The sequence below is a fragment of the Hesperophylax consimilis genome, chromosome 14, assembly GCF_061612785.1.
Source record: "Hesperophylax consimilis isolate HC1 chromosome 14, BYU_Hcon_1.0, whole genome shotgun sequence".
In the NCBI taxonomy this organism is placed as follows: Eukaryota; Metazoa; Arthropoda; class Insecta; order Trichoptera; family Limnephilidae; genus Hesperophylax; species Hesperophylax consimilis.
Window position 1 is genome coordinate 35,521,636 of NC_142849.1, and position 19,768 is coordinate 35,541,403.

General features: G+C 34.5%; 1 protein-coding gene across 1 annotated transcript; it reads left to right on the forward strand.

The window, feature by feature from the left end:
• Positions 1 to 4,778: 4,778 nt before the first annotated feature.
• On the forward strand, positions 4,779 to 8,087 carry LOC149418239 (protein CREG1-like). Its single transcript, XM_089639392.1, has 5 exons — positions 4,779 to 4,819; positions 6,173 to 6,363; positions 6,939 to 7,093; positions 7,312 to 7,431; positions 7,995 to 8,087. Coding segments are annotated over exons 1-5 (561 nt in total). The 5' UTR covers positions 4,779 to 4,817.
• Positions 8,088 to 19,768: the final 11,681 nt, after the last annotated feature.

Genomic DNA, 19,768 nt, shown 5'->3' on the forward strand with positions numbered 1-19,768 from the left:
TAACATCAACTTAACTGTGAACGTGTATTCCGCTCGGTCCGTCGAGTATCAAGCACGTGCACGGTGCACCGGGGATCAATGCTGCTAGCTCCTTTTAACAGGCTCTAATAAAATATCTGTAGAATAGACACAGCATACGCACATTTCGTCATACATGATTTTATCGCACATATGCCTCAGGGATCTCATTTCTACAGTATTCTGTCTACTTTCAGCCTTCTTCTGCCAATTCCATGCCTCATTTCCATATATTAGGGTAGGTACCAGCACTCCATTGTGGACTGCTAGCTTCGCTTCTTTGGACAGTTTTTAGTTAGCTCCAACCGCGTCCAATCATCCATTAATTACCCATTATAACCAAGAACCCGGCCTCCCCTACTAAGTCACGAAGCGTAATCAGGAGAGATGGTAAAAGATAGAAGTTCAAAATTTTCTACATAACATTATTCCTTTTGCCGCCATTTTGGATTTTTATGGTCGAAAGGTATCCCTCAACCAGTTTCTTTCGATCCGGCCCGCCACGCAGTAGATGGGCAAACGCATCCGCCGCCAGGACTTAGACAAACCTCACCCTATGAACCCGTGTACCCCTGCTAAGTTATGATTTTTTTATGGATTTGTTTTTGCGAAATTTTCGTTTCAATCTAAATACGCATACATTTCTTATAAACAATTCAAGAAACACACGTCATTTTGATTTGAAACGGTACCATCTCACAGTCATTTCATGCGATATTCGACTCTAGAGACTAATACTTTGAGTTCAATATCACAAAAGATTACGGAATCACATAAAACCTTGTGATGAACAGTCCACCGATTGCCCCCTTGATTGGTTCATTTAGTAAAACCATATATAGGGACACAGATCAACTTTGTCTAATAACTTCTTACCTGGATCAACATACTACGGGAATAGATCAATATATATGAGATCAACAAAATCTTTTGAACTTGACTAAACAAAAATGTAACTTTAATGCATCATTTACTACGTTTCGTGACTTAGCAGGTGAGCCCGGGTTCATGGGGTGAGATTTGTCTATGTCATTTTATAAGAGAAATTTTGAACATTGATTGAATAAAATTTTATTTTAATGTATCTTTTACCATCTCTCCCGACGTAAGTTTCTTGTAATGATTAAGTTGAAACAAAGCGTAATATCCATAATATGTGCCTATTAAAATTGCGGTGATTAGATTGGTGAGAATTTAATTTTTCAAATTTTAAATTGAAATTGCTGAAAAATTTATTCCAATTTGTTTTTTACTAAACATGGCTAAAGTCATTTCAAGCACCGATTCCAACCAACGATGTTTTAGTATATGTTCGTCAATCAACAGGAGCCATAATGTCTGTACATCAGAGCCCTCGAGAATTATTACAATTATGTGTACCGCCTCCCCGGGAGCCATTTATTAGATAACCGATACACCTACCATTAGTCAACGCCAACGATTTAGCGAGATAGTTGTTTATTTTTTGTATTTTTTTACATCGTCTCCACACAGGAGGCCCTAAGGAAAATCGTAACTCTCAAGGCCTATGTCATCTTTGTGAATGCTGTGTTGGGGGTATTTTGAAAGAAAGGAAGGTCAGTGACTTCTGGGAAGGAAAGAGGTATGGATGGGTGGGTAGTATTCTGGAGGTCAGTGTGTTCGAGTGATAAACATAAGATTCCAACTCTCCTACTGCGTTGCAAGGCGATGCGTTGAAAGAGGATTAATCGATCCGGCCCACCACGCATTTGGTAGGCAAGCGCATCCGCCGCCAAGAACCGAACAAACCTCACCCCATAAACCCGGACACTCCTGCTAAGTCACCAAACATATCAAACTACTTGAGGTGGCTCTCGACTAGCAATCCGTAGGTCGCGGGTTCAAATAAATTTTATTAAAATTAATTTGCACTATTTTACAATTAGTGTTTGGTTATATCTGAATAGCCAGGTACTCTCCCACCTTCCTCCTCGTCATCTCCTTTGAGGTCTCCTTTGAGGATGCCATAGTCTCACTGGCTCCAGACGGAAGTTTTTGTAAGTCTCCATATTCAAATTCGGCGGTATGATTTTTTTATGTGACACCTCTCACTAGAGCGCCCCTGTCTTTACACGTTAAATACATAGAAACTATGTCGCCAACCGGTTGGGCAGCGTTATGAGGCGGGTTAAGGTAGGGGCTGTAGGAATGAATTTATTAATGCGGGTCTTAAAGAGGCCCGGATTATATTGATAGCTCGTTCCACATGCGAGCCGACTTACGATAAAACGAGTCGGAGAAACGACCCGTTCATATATGTATAGATAACATCAACTTAACTGTGAACGTGTATTCCGCTCGGTCCGTCGAGTATCAAGCACGTGCACGGTGCACCGGGGATCAATGCTGCTAGCTCCTTTTAACAGGCTCTAATAAAATATCTGTAGAATAGACACAGCATACGCACAATTTGTCATACATGATTTTACCGTACATATGCCTCAGGGATCTCATTTCTACAGTATTCAGTCTACTTTCAGCCTTCTTCTGCCAGTTCCATGCCTCACTTCCGTATATTAGGGTAGGTACCAGCACTCCATTGTGGACTGCTAGCTTCGCTTCTTTGGACAGTTTTTTGTTAGCTCCAACCTCGTCCAATCATCCATTAATTACCCATTATAACCAAGAACCCGGCCACCCCTACTAAGTCACGAAGCGTAATCAGGAGAGATGGTAATAGATGCAAGTTCAAAATTTCCCATATAACATTATGCCTTTTGCTGCCATTTTGGATTTTGATGGTCGAAAGGTATCCCTCAACCAGTCTCTTTCAATCCGGCCCGCCACGCAGTAGGTATTTTTTATGGATTTGATTTTTGCGAAAGTTTCGTTTCAATCTAAATACGCATACATTTCTTATAAACAATTCAAGCAATATATATTAGGGTAGGTACCAGCACTCCATTGTGGACTGCTAGCTTCGCTTCTTCGGACAGTTTTTAGTTAGCTCCAACCGCGTCCAATCATCCATTAATTACCCATTATAACCAAGAACCCGGCCTCCCCTACTAAGTCACGAAGCGTAATCAGGAGAGATGGTAAAAGATACAGGTTCAAAATTTCCTACATAACATTATTCCTTTTGCCGCCATTTTGGATTTTTATGGTCGAAAGGTATCCCTCAACCAGTTTATTTCGATCCGGCCCGCCACGCAGTAGATGGGAAAACGCATCCGCCGCCAGGACCTAGACAAACCTCACCCTATGAACCCGTGTACCCCTGCTAAGTTATGATTTTTTTATGGATTTGTTTTTGCGAAATTTTCGTTTCGATCTAAATACGCATACATTTCTTATAAACAATTCAAGCAACACACGTCATTTTGATTTGAAACAGTACCATTTCACAGTCATTTCATGCGATATTCGACTCTAGAGACTAATACTTTGAGTTCAATATCACAAAAGATTACGGAATCACATAAAACCTTGTGATGAACAGTCCACCGATTGCCCCTTGATTGGTTCATTTAGTAAAACCATATATAGGGACACAGATCAACTTTATCTAATAACTTCTTACCTGGATCAACATACTACGGGAATAGATCAATATATATGAGATCAACATACATAAGTATGCCAATTTGGGTAGATCAACATACTACGGGAATAGATCAATATATATGAGATCAACATAAGTATGCCAATTTGGGTAGATCAACATTAATTATGCATCCGATTTCCATACAAAATTTGAAAATTTTATTAACAGTATATCAAATGGTTTTTCTGGCAAACTGGCAACATTGATAATTATTGTACCACTGTTGTCAGTTCATACAGATGTATTCCATAATAGCCAAGTTATTTGGTGTTAAAGGTGGATCAACTTAGTCTAACAACTTCTTACTGGATCAACATACTACGGGAAGAGGACAATATATATATATATATATATATATATATATATATATATATATATATATATATATGGTTACATTTTTTTTTACGCATGAGTTTATACATATTTTATCCTTCCAATATTGTATTTCTTAAACAGGATCTCGATTTGCTTTGTCCTTTACTTATGTTTCTTATACTATTAGTATTGTATGCAAAAGCCGAAATGCGTTTATTATACATAAATAAATATTAAGAAATTATAACCATTTAACTGTTTTTTATACAATACTGCCGCCATGATGTGTTTTTACTTATGACGGCATACTAACACTTTCTTACAATATGCGTACATACCTCAGCACAGGTTCTCGTAGTGAGGTGTTAACAAAACACTCCCACTAACCCACATAGGCATCGATTTTTAATATCCTTGATCCTTATTTAATCTTCACACCAAAGTGAAACTGTGCTGTAATTATTTTTTAAAAATATATTTTCATTTTTCTAAGAAAACAAATTTGGCATAATACATATATTTAGATAATATATAGGCAGTCCCGCGAAAGTGCCATATGGTTGATTCCTGCAGATTCTAACTCAATATAAATTCATTTAAATGTATATATATAAAGATATGCATACTTTCAAAGCTACAAAAATATTTTAATAGCGTTCCTGAAGATTAAATAATTTAGTAAATAAATAAATAAATTTTATTTTATTAACATTTTTAAAGAAATGGTTGTCAACGCATGTCTTTTTGTGAATGATATTATTATCGATATCTCTATATATACCGTAATAATATATAACTCCACTATATATACTCTATATATACCCGTATAACTCCACTATATATACCGTAATATTGACTCTTTTTAAATCAGTTCGATAGTTGGTCGATGGTTGGGACGTTTGGATAAATTACCAAAATGTAAGTTTTTGTCATTCTATTTCAAACCAATTTGCATAATTTTAGTCGAGTGCATTGCAATAGTTGGATCTCTCAAATAAATATTTAAAAATAATTTTTAACATTCCCTTGTTCTCACTGACTCTCTCAGTTCTCTCAAAAAACATAAACCCAGTCCTCTTCTTCATTCTGATGATCCCCTAGTTAGCCTTATTCGAATGCTAATAGCCTCCATTGAAAAACCGTAACTTTTGAAGTGAAACTTCTTTAGGCGCGTAATGGATTTTCGATGGACGGAGTAAAACCGAGTCAGGATCGACACGAAAATGCGGGTACCCCCACCACCGCTCACCGTTCACTGTCCCTCTCTCACCATATGCGCTTGTTGAGGTGGGGGAGCCGCTCACGAACGTTCTCTCTCTTCTCTTCTTTCCTCTCTCTCAGACACCAGCGAACTGCGCCACGCCAAGCATCAGCTGCTTGGTTAGTATTTAGTATACTGCGTCGTGAGTGTAATACGAGTGAAATACGTAATTGATTGTGGTTCATACGGTTTAACAAAAGAAGTTTCACTTCTGTCTTGCGTAGGCTTGACACACCCACTTTTATTTTATTGGTTTCCTGGACATGTTGACATCGTGCGAATTCCTTGGTAAAATAGGAACAACATCCAACCTTCGTAAACCACATTTCTCTAGCTGGAATTTTTTCTTGTGTCTTGGCGCATTGCTAGTCAATCCAATGGATGCCTCAATACAAAGGACTATCCCATTAAAACCTTGATTTCAACGGTTTCAACAATTCCCCATTTTTCCAAAAACTAATTTAACGCACTAATTCGAATAAGGATTGGACGATGTTTTGTTCCTTCTCACCTATTGAAAATTATAGTGCTTGCTTTCTCATATTGTATATTCTGTGGGAACTTTAGATGACATATTTTCTGGTTTTCTCTCTCTAAACAAATAATCTTCTCTTCTATCAAGCTTTATCTCAAATTGCCTCCCCTCCATTCATTATATCATCTTTTCTATGTCTGATCTGGACTCCAGTCTTCCAAATAATTTTGAAATGTTTGTCAATTTAAACAAAATAGAAATGTAAATTCATCTTCCGCCTCTCCATAATTTGTTAATATGAAAGGTGAAAGCCAGAAAGAAAAATGATAATAAACTATGAAAACTAATTCATATTTCTCAGAATATACAGAAAATATATTCATAATAGCATGTCTCTATATATTATATAAATATAATCGGGATACGAGGCAATTATATTTTGTTTCATTGCTAAAAAAATTAATTATTATTGACCTTAAAATTTTAAACAGACCTTTTCACTAAAAATAATCCATTTCCTCTTATGTTAATCCAGGCATTTAAATATGTGGATCTTAAGCATTGTCTTGCTGGCTTTCGTATCAATGGCAACCAGCGGAGGGACTAGCACTAAAACGCACTTGGAAGGAACCAACAGGGACAAGACGACAGGTGCCATTAATGCACCATCTCCACCCGACCACAATGATCTCGTCGCAATGGCAAGATACGTCATGCACCAAGCAGGTGATTTAGCTTTCTTGCTTCTTCTTATGGTTTAATAGTAGGAATGTTGAGACTCTCTTGTCATTAGACAGCTTCTGGGATTGCATATGGCAGTATAAATGAGCCCACGGGAACTGGTGAAGAAGAAGTACTTTAAAAATTCTCCGTGTTTAAACCTGTTCCACACTCATGCAATACACACACACACACAGTCTTGCACACTCATGCAATACACACACCATGCACCAAGCAGGTGATTTAGCTTTCTTGCTTCTTCTTATGGTTTAATAGTAGGAATGTTGAGACTCTCTTGTCATTAGACAGCTTCTGGGATTGCATTTGGCAGTATAAATGAGCCCACGGGAACTGGTGAAGAAGAAGTACTTTAACAATTCTCCGTGTTTAAACCTGTTCCACACTCATGCAATACACACACACAGTCTTAAACTTTTATCTATTCTTATTCTCTTTGTGCTAGGTGTGTAGGTGTCTTATAAATGGCTAATTAATATTGTAGAAAAATCTTTATCTTTCCTGCAACTTGTGTAATACATAAACTAGGTGCATTTTGCTACATTTTTTAATAATTATTACAGATTGGACGTCTCTCGCCACTTTGTCAACAATACCGGAAGTACGAACCTACCCCTTTAGCAGCGTGGTGTCCATGAGTGATGGGACTGTACAAAACTCAACCGGAGTTCCATATTTTTACTTAACACTTCTGGACTTCCCAAGTAAAGACCTCGAAGTAAGTAATGTTTAAAATTATATTTTATTTACAGTGAGAAGCAATAAATACATTGCCCTTAATTGATTCCTCGCAAGCATGATTTACATTGGTTAATGTATTAGGCAGCCTTTCAATTGACTGACTCTTAAAATTTATGATCAGTTTCTGACCTCAGACTTGGCAGCCAACTCTGGTCTGGAGCCCTTGTATAAACCTAAATGTATATTATTTTACAGATTGATAACAGATGTTCAATATCTGTATCCCTGATGCAAACTGACTTCTGCAAATCTAAGAACTACCAGGCTGATGATCCTAGGTGCGCGAGAGTAATGGTAACTGGACGAATGGAAAAGGTTTATAATTTTATATTACTAACGCACACCCGTGAAAATTTTAATCAAAAGAAATACACATTTTAAATATAGAATTAAAAAAAAATCTGATAAAAAATATTATTTATGGTGTCCGGAAACTCGCAGTACCAGTGGAAAATTGGTGAAATTACATCATGTAGAGATTAAAAAAAAACTTTTTTGTTTCGAACTGAATATTTGTTTTTTTTTTGTATGTTTTCGGCAAATAAAAGGTTAAAAAAATCTTTTTGGGCCGAGTCAATATATATTATATTAATTCATTTAAAAATACATTAAACAGCTAATATTAACCCCCAGCGACTGATTCTGTTGAAATTCCACCAAAAAAGTTACTCGAAAACATTTACTACTAAATAGATTCCAAAAGCGATGTAGATTTATCAATTTCCCATTTGTACTACGAGTTTGCGGACTTCGTTTGTTGGAGGTAGATATTTTTTTGTATGTAGATGTTCAAAATATAATATTGATTGATGAATTGTGATGATTATTGTGCTGTGAAATAAGTTGTAGAATAATATTTTGTTCTTATTTATTTTCAGATGATAAATGGAACAGCTGAATACGATTTTGCAAAGGAAGCATTATTCTCAAGACATCCCTTAATGCCACATTTACCAACAAGTAAGATTTAAAATAACATATTATTGTGTGATTTACCCGGGCTGACTTTATTATTCGAGAAATGCGAATAAGAAAGTCCAAATAAACACTACAATTTCACATTTGAATAAAGAATCTTGAGTGAACCGTTTACCGTTTCGTAATACGGCCACCAACTGGGAACTGAAATGGAACTTACATAAAAATTTAAAGTTTGACAAAATGCCAAACGGTCGAGAGCCGAGGTACATACGTGCGGAGCGACTGGCTATTGTCCTACTGTTTTGTCAAAACGAATTTATACGCGGACAACGCGGCCGGGCGCGGTGGTAGGGGTAAGACACTATCCTGCGCAGATAGCTTTCCCATCAATCTCTGGGACAGTGTCTTGGTTCATTGTCCTGTCTTCCAAATTACTGTTCACCCTAGGACAGAAACAGAATTGTTCAATTCTCGTGTGATAGTTCCTTACTTGAGGACTGTTCAATAGCTTACGATGGAAATATTTGTATTGACCTAGAAATTCAGAACAGAAAAAACGGGCAAATTTTATGACGAAATGATTTTTATTCTTTCTTAATTCCGTTTTCGGCCATAAGATAAGTCTTTAATCACAAACAGACTAATTCCCAAATAGGCTCACATTTGATTTGTCGGTGATTTAAGCGAAATTTTGGATTTGATTGTTTTTGTATTTTCAAATCATGGATTTTACGTTGCAAAGTTGGTCATGGAGCAAATTGTTCTTATGGCCTGGTTCGGAGCACCTTCTCACATTCCCATTGATCAATATTTAGCCTTCCAATAATGACATTATAAAGGTACCTGTCTAACATGGTGACTAAAATATTAAATAAACTTAAAGTTATAGTAACTATCCATATCCTTCTTATATTCCAACATTGATAAATATTTAGCCTTCTAATAATGATATTATAAAAATACTTGTCTAATAAAATGAAAACAAAATTGATTAACCTTAAAACATAATGTAACCATTCATATTTTGACCAGTCAGTGTGTGAGTTTACATCGTGTGTGGGTCCCAGGCGTCGTACGTTCAAGTCCTCAACGACACAAGCAACATTTCCCGCTTAGTGTGGTGGTAGTAGAAGATTTTCATATATTGTCAGGTTATTCGTATCTTGGAAATGTTTGTCTTTCCGTTATGAAAAAAAAATCAATATGTGTACATGTATATATATTTATGTGTGTAATCGTTTGTTGTAAAACTAATATAAAATGTAATAAATGAAGGATTATCTTTGGGCAAATGCATTATGTATTTTTTATTAATACCGCATAAGATACCCAAATTCCCGAAGCAAATGACATTGCATTGATATTCGAAGAAAAATATATTTTTCTAAAATTTTTTTATTAATGTGAAACCGCACAAGAGTCCCAAATGCTGCCATCCGTCTGGAGCCAGTGAGACTATGGCATCCCCAATCGGGGTATGTTGCGAGGCTGACGATTACGTGTAGGGGAAGGAGATGGGGGGGAGTTCCATACAGAGTACCCGGGGGTAAAGTGCACCAATTTCGGTGGTTGATTCGATATTATTTTAGAAGTAGAAAAGATAAATAAATTTTTTCGAAACTCTTTTTATTTTAGGGTAGTTTTTAGGTACTTCAGTACTCCTACTATCATATAGAATCAACTCCCGAAGTTATTGCACTTTATCCTGGACACCCTATATTTTTAATGCGTTAATTGTAAAATAACTCAATTTAATAAAATATATTTTACTGCGCAAGCCGGGATCTGAACCCGCGACCTCCAGCTTGCTTGTCGCAAGCCCCACTCTTCGACCGCGGAGGCCGTCGAAATTATGAATTTAATTTTAGAAAATAATATATAATTATTTTACAATCATTATGCCTATATAGCAAAACTCTAAAATCGTTCTTTGATTTGAAATAGTAAAAATAAAATATATACAAAAAAACAAATGCTGTCGTCTTATACACATTTATTAGTTTACATTTATGATTATTATATTTATTTATAAGCATAAAGAGGATTTTAAATAAGGGTACACGTGTAAATTATATCATAAATACCTAACTATCAACACATTACCGAAATATGAATTGGTTACTCAGCTTGGATCCATTAAATTAATAAATAATACGTATATAGAAAAACCGGAAAAAAGTTACTAGAGTACATAACCAATGCAGACTAAATTAGGAGTTCCACAGGGAACAGTCCTCGGAACTTCATTAATAATATGGTAAAAATATTTTCAAAATGCAAGTTCGACTATTTGAGTATATGTACACTAATGTACATTATTGGGGAAAACAATGAAGAATCAATAATTTTTTTAAACAATTGAGTGAATTATGCACTATGATGGATGGAAATAAATATGATTAAATTTAAGACAAAATGTATTATAACTGGACATAAGAACACATGAAGTAAAAGCAAAATTGAAATTGATGGTGAAATAATTGAAAATGTTACTGATGTGAAATACTTCTTGGAAAGGAGTTGAGGCGTTTTAGGAAGGAATTTAGCTGCCAACGAGATGGACTTCCGATGAGGGCACCCGTCAGCCCGCTTATTGCAGAAATTTTTAAGAATAAATTTTGTAAACAATATTTTGATCTTAAATCACCATTGTTAAAAAATATATTACTATGGAAACGCTATGTAGATGATATTATGAGTATATGGACTGGCACAAAGCGCCAGCTAAATTCCTTCCTTAAACTCCTCAACTCCTTACATAATCAGATCCAATTCACACTAGAAGTAGGTATAAAATCAACACTTTACTTTCTAGATCTCACCTTATTGATTGTTGATATTAAAATCCATTTTAATATTTTTAGAAAACCTACCTTCACAGACACTATAATCCTTAATACGTCCAACCATCCAATCTCCCATAAACATTAGCATTTCTACTCATTGTCTCTACTCCTATATCAAATATTAATTATCCAAATGAATTAAGTACAATCAAACGAATAGCTCATAATAATGGACATGAAACGTGCCTTATTGAACAAATCCTAGCAAAAAAATTAATATTGATTTCCATAAACAAATACATTTACAATAGTCCACCAAATATCAATAATAATAACCTTTATCCCTGTTGGGAAGTAAGAGCTTCATAGATGCACGCACAAATGGCAGTGCATAGAACTTACGTGAAAGTCCGCAAGATGGAGCCAGTGGCCAGTAGTCGCCAGGGCCAGTGGGTAGGCTCTCAGAGAAACTAACTGTTTCAGATTCCAATTAGTCAGCTTCTAGTTAGGTCGACTATCGAGTCACCATAGTAATAATAAATCACTGATTAATCTAAAACAACCTATTATTTATTTACTCCTTCCAAGACGAGTTGGAGACCTGTTTGTATGAATACGAATACAAAAATGGCGGAGAATTGTATATATTAATAATCTTCAATCCCATCAGAAATAAAATCAGCCAATAACAACTTAGGAAAAATCTTAATAAACGCTAAAGACAAAGAGGATATTTTAAGCCACTCGGACATTTATAAAATTAGTTGTAATGATTGTCCAGCCTTCTATATTGGACAAACATTACGTAATGTAGAAAACCAAACAAAAGAACACTTCAGATGCTTAACAAGTTGACGTTTTTAAGAGTTCGCGGAACATTTATTTAATGAAGACTATACTTTTGATCGTGATACAGGTATCAGAGTCCTACATAAGAATGGAATAGGTTTAAGACTAAACAATTTAGAAGCTTTGGAAATAAAAAATCACTAAATTCAAAAATGAAAATTATTAATAACCAATTAAATTTAACTGTCAGCCCAATTCTTAGTATGTTCCCCATTACTCTTGTACTAACTTATCCCAAGTTACCCTACCCCACCTCTCTCCCACAACTGATCCGCTGTCTCTTTCTTTTTTATTAATTTATGTATATATGTTAGGGCGTCCCTTATGTGGTTGAAAAAAATTTTTTTTTTGATATCAAAATGCATACCCACTATTTCTTTTTGAACTACCCAGACTTACTTAAATACAAAATTTTATCTTCCTACGTCAACATTAACCCGTGCCGAAAGAGCTCTGAAGATTTTGAAAATTGCTGTTTTTAACCCTTTCCGTTATGTATTGAAATCAATTGAAATAATGATAATAATAATAAACTTTTATTACACACAGGGAGTACACAGAAGGAATAAATCATGAACAGTACAAAGTAAGCAGTTTAAATATTTATATTTAAAAGAATATTTATTAAAAGAAGATAAAATTACACATCAGGCAGGATATTTTCCTTTGAGGGTCTCTTTTTTACAATCTGGATACAGATTTCTATGCTCTTGCACACAGCGCCAGCGTAGCAAACATTGCATTTGTTCTTCATTTGCAGTGATGGAAATGAAGAACAAAAGCAATTTTTGAAGATGAACCATGGAAATCTTGCATAAGTTTTACAGCTCTTTCAGCTGTATCATTAACTGCCCTTAAAGAAAAAACTTTTCGTTTTGCCTCTATATAGGCAACATCTTCGTCCCACCTAGAAACGGGTCTCTGGAGGAAGTTCTCATCAATTTTTAATCGAGAAAATAAATTTGTGCTTTTGACAGACACAAAATCACTTAATAATTTTCCTGCAATAATAAATAAGTTTTATTATCAGTTTAGTGAAAACAGTATAAAAAATAAAACTATGTATTCCTACTTACCATACAAAAAATCAGACATATCTTCTTTCGATGGAATGTATCTCTTCCCAGAATCATACAAACTCTCTCTTTGTAAGTTCACTACAATGTTTCCCTTGGTTTGTGTATTAACTTCATCATCAAAGAGTGACAAAACGGCAATTTCTTCTGACAAGTACCAAAGATGTTGACTAAACTTGCTCAGGGCTGCTTTGGAGATCAATTTGTCAACAGTTTCATATTCCTTAAGCCTCTTTAAAAAGCACAAATCTTGATTTGGTGCCTTTACCGCCAGACTACATCCAAGCCATGGTTTCACATATATAACCGCAATGAATAAACAAACGTCTTGAAGTGCTCGTTTATCCTTGGTGCTAATTTTGAACTGGGATTGCAACAAACATATCTTTAAAGAGTAAATAGCTCTAGCCATCCACCTTGCTTGATGCATCGCTCCAGGAGGTCTGATATTAAGTTTTTTCTCATTATCTCCTCCTAAGAAAATAATAGATAGTTCAATCAGCTCACGATAATCGTCACGTACAATGGTTTTTTGCAGTTCTTGATTATAAAATGTCAACAGTTCTTCTATTGTTGTATTACAAAAATGTTGTGTGACGATATCGGTGTATGTTTCAATAGCAGCAGGATTAATAGTTTTCCAGTTGTCTCTAAACTTTTTGAACATTGGAATATCAGGGCTACTAGTAACTTTTTTTTTATTTATTTTTTTTTTTTTTTTATTTTTTTTTTTTTATTTATTTTTTTTTTTTTTATTTTTTTTTTATAAATTTAATTTAGATTAAATTTGATAATATTATTATTAAGTTCTGCAAGTTTTTTAGTTTTTTATTATTGTGACAGCTGTTTCGGCTTACAAGGCCATTTTCAAACTGTGGTTAGTCCAATTACCACTAGATTCCAAGAACATATACGATGTTATAATAATAAAAACACATCCTCAAAATTCGCAGAACATCTCTTGGTGAATAATCATACCCCACTTAACAACAAGGGTCCTAAACCATTGCATATAGAAAAAAAGGGCATTAGATTAAATTTACTTGAACAATTAGAAATCAATAAACGAACGAATGACCCAAATTTAACACTAATTAATAAAGTACGGAAAATAATTTACTCACCACTTCTTAGTATTTTCACAAAACCCAAGCAGTATAATGCACCCAAATAATTCATAGCAATAAAGTCATTAGTAAATAATTAAGAACCCATTACCATTTACTGAGGGGAAAACATAGATTGGTTTAACCAACAATAGATCATGTCATCGGTGTAACCAGTAATAAATCAATGTATGCACCTTCAAAATTTACATTTGAAATAGTATAAAAACGTCGTCTCAATGTGGACTAACCACAGTTTGAAAATGGCCTTGTAAGCCGAAACAGCTGTCACAATAATAAAAAACTAAAACACTTGCAGAACTTAATAATAATATTATCAAATTTAATCTAAATTAAATTTATAAAAAATTAAATGGAGTTCTACGAATTAAACACAAAAACAATAAATACTAGTAACTTGTTGGATTTTTGTTTCAAACACACATTTCAAAACCAGTTCGTAAACGTGATGGCGGCAAGCAAAGAGTAGTAATTCCCTGTCTAGTCTTTGTTCCAAAAATACACAGGCTCCTTTCAATCGCCCTGTATTAGACGCAGTTGTGTCACAACACATTATTTGAACTTTGTCATCGATGTTCCAGTCATGAAGTGCGTTTAACACAGCTTTAGCTTGATCCTGGCCGGAAGAGCTCTCCAGTTTGGGTACAGCCAGCAGTTGTTCCTTTTCTCCAAATGAAATAAGAATTGGCAGGCGTTCTTCTTTAGAACTTCTCACGTCCAGTCCAGGTAATAATTTCCCATCCCAGTGAACGGTCACCATTTCAGGCATATTATCCTGAAAATCTGATTTTATAGATTCCGCTCTATCTTTTCTACTCTGTGTGCGAATGCGTTGAATGGACGATTTGTTTATCGGAAAATCATCACAGCTAAGGTCTAGCGCTTCTACTACAGCATGAAGAATATAGACATAATCCCTTATGCTTAATTGACATCTATCTAAAGCTGCAACTAACTTAGGCGTGATAAAGTTTTTCCGTCCTCTTTTTGTAGTAGTTTCAGAAACCGTTTGAGAGGTGGTTGGCAAGGGTTCCTCGAGGCTTTCTTCAGAGCTGGTATGTTGATCGGTATGTCCTTGTGTTTGTATAAAATCTTGTGTAGTAAGAGATGACGATAAACTCGCGAAACACATTTGCTCATGTCTTTTCTTCTCTTTTAATTTTCTCTCTCTTGTCCTTTCTTCTTTTTCGGCTAACTTTTTGTCTACACCCGCTAAGCATCCTGGACGGCCTGGTTCTCTTTGTTTTTGTAAAAATATTTTGTCTTCTTCTATTTTCATCCGTTCCAAATCATCAACGTGTGCTATATCGAATATATTGTTTTAATTGTTTTGAAAGTCCTCCTCACGGCGCTTGTAAACAAGTGTTTTTTTTTTTAATTTTTTTGCAACTCCCTCCAAGCATGGTGAAGATTCACAAGTTTTTTACACAGTTAGGTATAGCTCTGGTAGGGATTCTAGCTTTTTCCCAAAATATAATACACTCTCGAATGACGAGATTCGCGCTTTCACTAACAGTCAATTTAACTTCGCGAATGATAAAAAAAGTACTGCAAGAACTTGCCGGTTAGACGGTAACTTTGCGCCTGTTATTTGATAATTTACGTCACCAACTAAGAAAATACTTTTTTTATTGCTTCTTAATTCCACTGCCATCTTTTAAATGTAAAACAATACGTGATAATCACGAGAATAACTGAACACAAATGACAGATACCGCGAGTGCGCGCCGCTACTTCCGCGCAACTTGTATGAACATGATTCGGTGCAAGTCGGCACGGGTTATCGTGCTCCGAATAAGGTAAAAAAAAATCCGAGTGTTTTAGAAGCAAAGGAACAAAACTAAGACCTATGCATTAGAAAATAAAAACTTTGAAATATAAGGGACACCCTAATATATGTGTACTTCTGTATTTAATAGCATATTTTTTTATAACTGTCCTGATGATGGTACGGAGGTACAGAAACCGGTAGACAATACAATTTATCAATAAAGTGACCTAAAACCAAGTATTTTCATTTAATTTCTTTAAAATGTCAAGTTACAATGTTTGCTTCTTTTGAAAAATTAAATAAATAGTTTTCAGATTGGCTTTTTTGAAATCAACAAGTACAAAACTAATAAATATCAAAAAAATCAAAACATAATTCATTGGATCTGGGACACGGGAAGACATAAAATTTATAGAATATTGGAACCAAACACATTAGTTAAATCAATATAAACTATGTTAGCCTTTGTAGACTTTGTTAGACTATGTACGTTGTAAAGTATTTAGAAATACTAAACAATTTTAGCACACATCCTAACAAGTGTAATAAGTATTAGATTATATTGTACCTAATGTAAATTGAATGAAATAAAATAAAATAAGGAAAATGTATTCCCCAGCACTGGAAATTATGTCAATACGAATCGTGGTAGATAAAATAAATAAAAGGGGCAAAAGTATTATTGGATAATACATCTAGACAACAGCGCCACCTATCGGGTCCAAAAGTAGTATTGGATAATACATCTATACAACAGCGCCACCTATCGGGTCCAAAAGTAGTATTGGATAATACATCTAGACAACAGCGCCAACTATCGGGTCCAAAAGTAGTATTGGATAATACATCTATACAACAGCGTTACCTATCAGGTCAAAAACTATCCCATATTTCAAGCTGGAACCAACCATACACATTCACAAAATTTCATTGAAATCGGTTTCGGAGGTTAGCGTAAACGAACACAGTTATATTTGATTTTTATAGATTACCTGGTATTTCAATACAGTTTTCAAAAACATCACTTTGTAAAAAAACAAGTAAATTGTTACGAAAATAGTGTCACGGTGATTGAAATTTTACCTTTGGAATTCCCAGGGGTTAATTAATCCAAAATAATATTTTATCATATTCCAGAGTAGTTACTATCTACTTTTAATATTGCCCTAGTGAGAAATCAAACATACATTTGAAATGGATTTAGCCGTGTATGGTGACCAGATCTTAATAGCCAGGTACTTTCCAATCTATAACTTTCTCCATATCCTTCTCATCCCCAATCCCCCCAGACTCACAATTTACCCCAATTGAGGATGCATAGTCCCACTGGTTTGGGATAAATAAAGTGAAAGAAAATATTATACTAAATGTATTCTTCTTTGTATGGGTATTTCAGGCGGATAAATAATGCTAATAATAATGTGTTATCCTGTGTGAGTTATCGATGAAACTCTTAGTACCTACCGAAGATAATGAAGAAAAAGTTTTCTGGCGATTAAAAAAAAGAGAATATAATAGAGATAAAATGAATCACCCAAAAGCCAAAGAACACAAGTCGATCCATAATCTGCCTGAGCGACGCAGTTAATGGTTTGAAATGGAAATCCCCTAATAAAACATTCGATAATTACGTGTAAAATTCCACTGTAGTAGTAAAATATTAAAGAGATTAGGGCGAGTCGGATTTACGAAGGCATAAGTCACATTTCAGGCGGGAATAAAGTTAAAATGATTGTCCTTTTCGCCCTTTTCGTCACATCTGTTGTCCTTCCCGCTCCCCTAATCCCTACAATGGGAGGTCGTCTCCAAATAAAGGATAATCGTGACATTAACAGATCCTTTCCCGAAACCTGAAGGAAAACCTTTCAGGGAACAAAGGGATTGGACCAAATTGTAGGCAATCTTATGTACTTTATGTTTTGTCTACAAACTTTTATATCTAGTTTTCCCATTCATTAGAGCAAACCCAGTTCTCAAATGGCAGCAATAATATTGAGAACGGATGAGCAGTAATAATTGTATTAAATTCGATTCTGTTATAATCATTATTTGCTCAGGCACAAATATACAACTGTGAATTATCCAATATTTTCATTATTTGCTCAGGCCTAACTATAAATCATCCAATATTTTCTTCCACTTTTATTTTAGTTCTCTGATTTTTACCTCAATAAAAAAATATCAGTAGGTAAAAAAATCATCTCCTCTTAAATGGCTTTTATCTGCCCCAAATCCTCTGGTGTATGTAAAGAATGAGGTGTACATACAAATCAATTAAAAAATCTGATAAATCATATGACGTATTTAAAAGTATAGAGAATAAGCAATAGCAACTCATTTTTTTATACAGGCTTCTAATGATGTGTTGTTTTATTTCTTTGCAACCAGGAGCGATGTAATATTTTCACATTCAATTCGATTTGTGTTGATATGGAAAAACTTTTGTATTTGCAAACAAAAGTTGTACACGGCAAGGAAAGTTTTTATGTCCAATTATATTCCAATACATAGTACAAATAGTAACCCATTTCCAAACGGGTTTGATCAATTACCATAGAAAAATAAATAATCTCCTTCAATAATGTAACGGGTGGTCAAAAATAATAATTCTCAAAAAAATAAATGACTCCCACTGTTTGAAGAAAAGCGGTAATTCCAGAAGAACGACGATCAGTTGGCCAATCCAAACAAAGTTGAATAAAACAATCTTGAAGGCTGTGCGAGGAGAGGCTAGGCTTATAGTGAACGGATGCCGCTGAAGTAACCCAGGACAGAGATACCTGGAGCCCTAGAACGGTCAATCGATGATACTCTTAATGAATCCATATTGGAATAATCCAATAGTCCCAATAAAAACCACGACGTCCCTTGGGCAACGGTAATTCTCGTACTTAGGACCTAAATTATTTAATATCATTCCTAATGCTTGGAAAACGAAAAGTACAAATGTTTTGCGCAAATTGGTCAACGACTGGCTCCTTACAAATCATTTGTTTGCGCCCGTATATACGCAATACGAATATGAATCAATAGTTTTGTTCGTTTAAAGACTTAATTCTTTCGAGAAAGGCACACAAATACAATATTTTACCGATGATTCAATCCAATATTGTATTTGTATGCCTTTCTCGATAGAATTGAGTTTTTATATGGACAAAACTATTTATTCATATTCATATTGCGTATATGAGGGCGCAAACAAATAATTTGTCTTAATACTGTAAAGCAATACCTTGCAAAAGCGTATTTAAACAAAATAAATTAATTAACGCCATCTGTGAACACGTAGAATACAACGAGCGTTGCGTTTAACCTTAAACGTTGGAAGGTATAGAGACAAGACCTTTTTTTAAAAAAAGCTAATAAATCATACAGTTAATAACTAGCAAATAGTTCTGAAATTAGTTGTCTTTTGAAATTTAAAAAATTATTAACACCAAATATATCACTAAGTTCACAGTATTTGTTTGCAAGGTGATAAATTCTTGGAATTGATGAATACATAGAGTAGTTAGTATTGCGGTTATTTTTACATTGAAAAGTGTATTTGCTTCGAGTTTGTCTGGCAGGTACATTCATATAAATTAATTCCAATAATTCAGGGCTGTCAATTAGAGAATTTATAATTTTGAATAAAAATAAAATATCAGTTAAAACTCTTGTACCCATTGACTAAATACTACATCAATGCATATATAACCTGATAGTTTAAGAAGTCTGGTTTCGGTACCTAAGTTATTATAATTTATAAATTCGATGGAAATATTCATTTTAAAATTGATTTATTTATGTTATCCTTTATCTATTTTAAAAAACCTTGTCTATTATATTAAAAGAACTGTGCCACTAGTCTTGCGTATCCACTACATTTTATTTTCAACCAGTCATTAGAAACAAAATACTTTCCTGAAAAATGGAAATACAGTTTCTTGACCCCGATATTTAAAAAAGGAGACAAAAATGAGGTGAGCAGTTATAGACCGATATGCATTTATATCAACTATTCCAAAAAATTTTAAATTTAAATTATTAGAAACTTATTTTAAATAAAACCATTCACTATATTAAGCCAGTAATTTCACCTAACCAACGTGGTTTCACTTCAGAAAAATCTACTTTGTC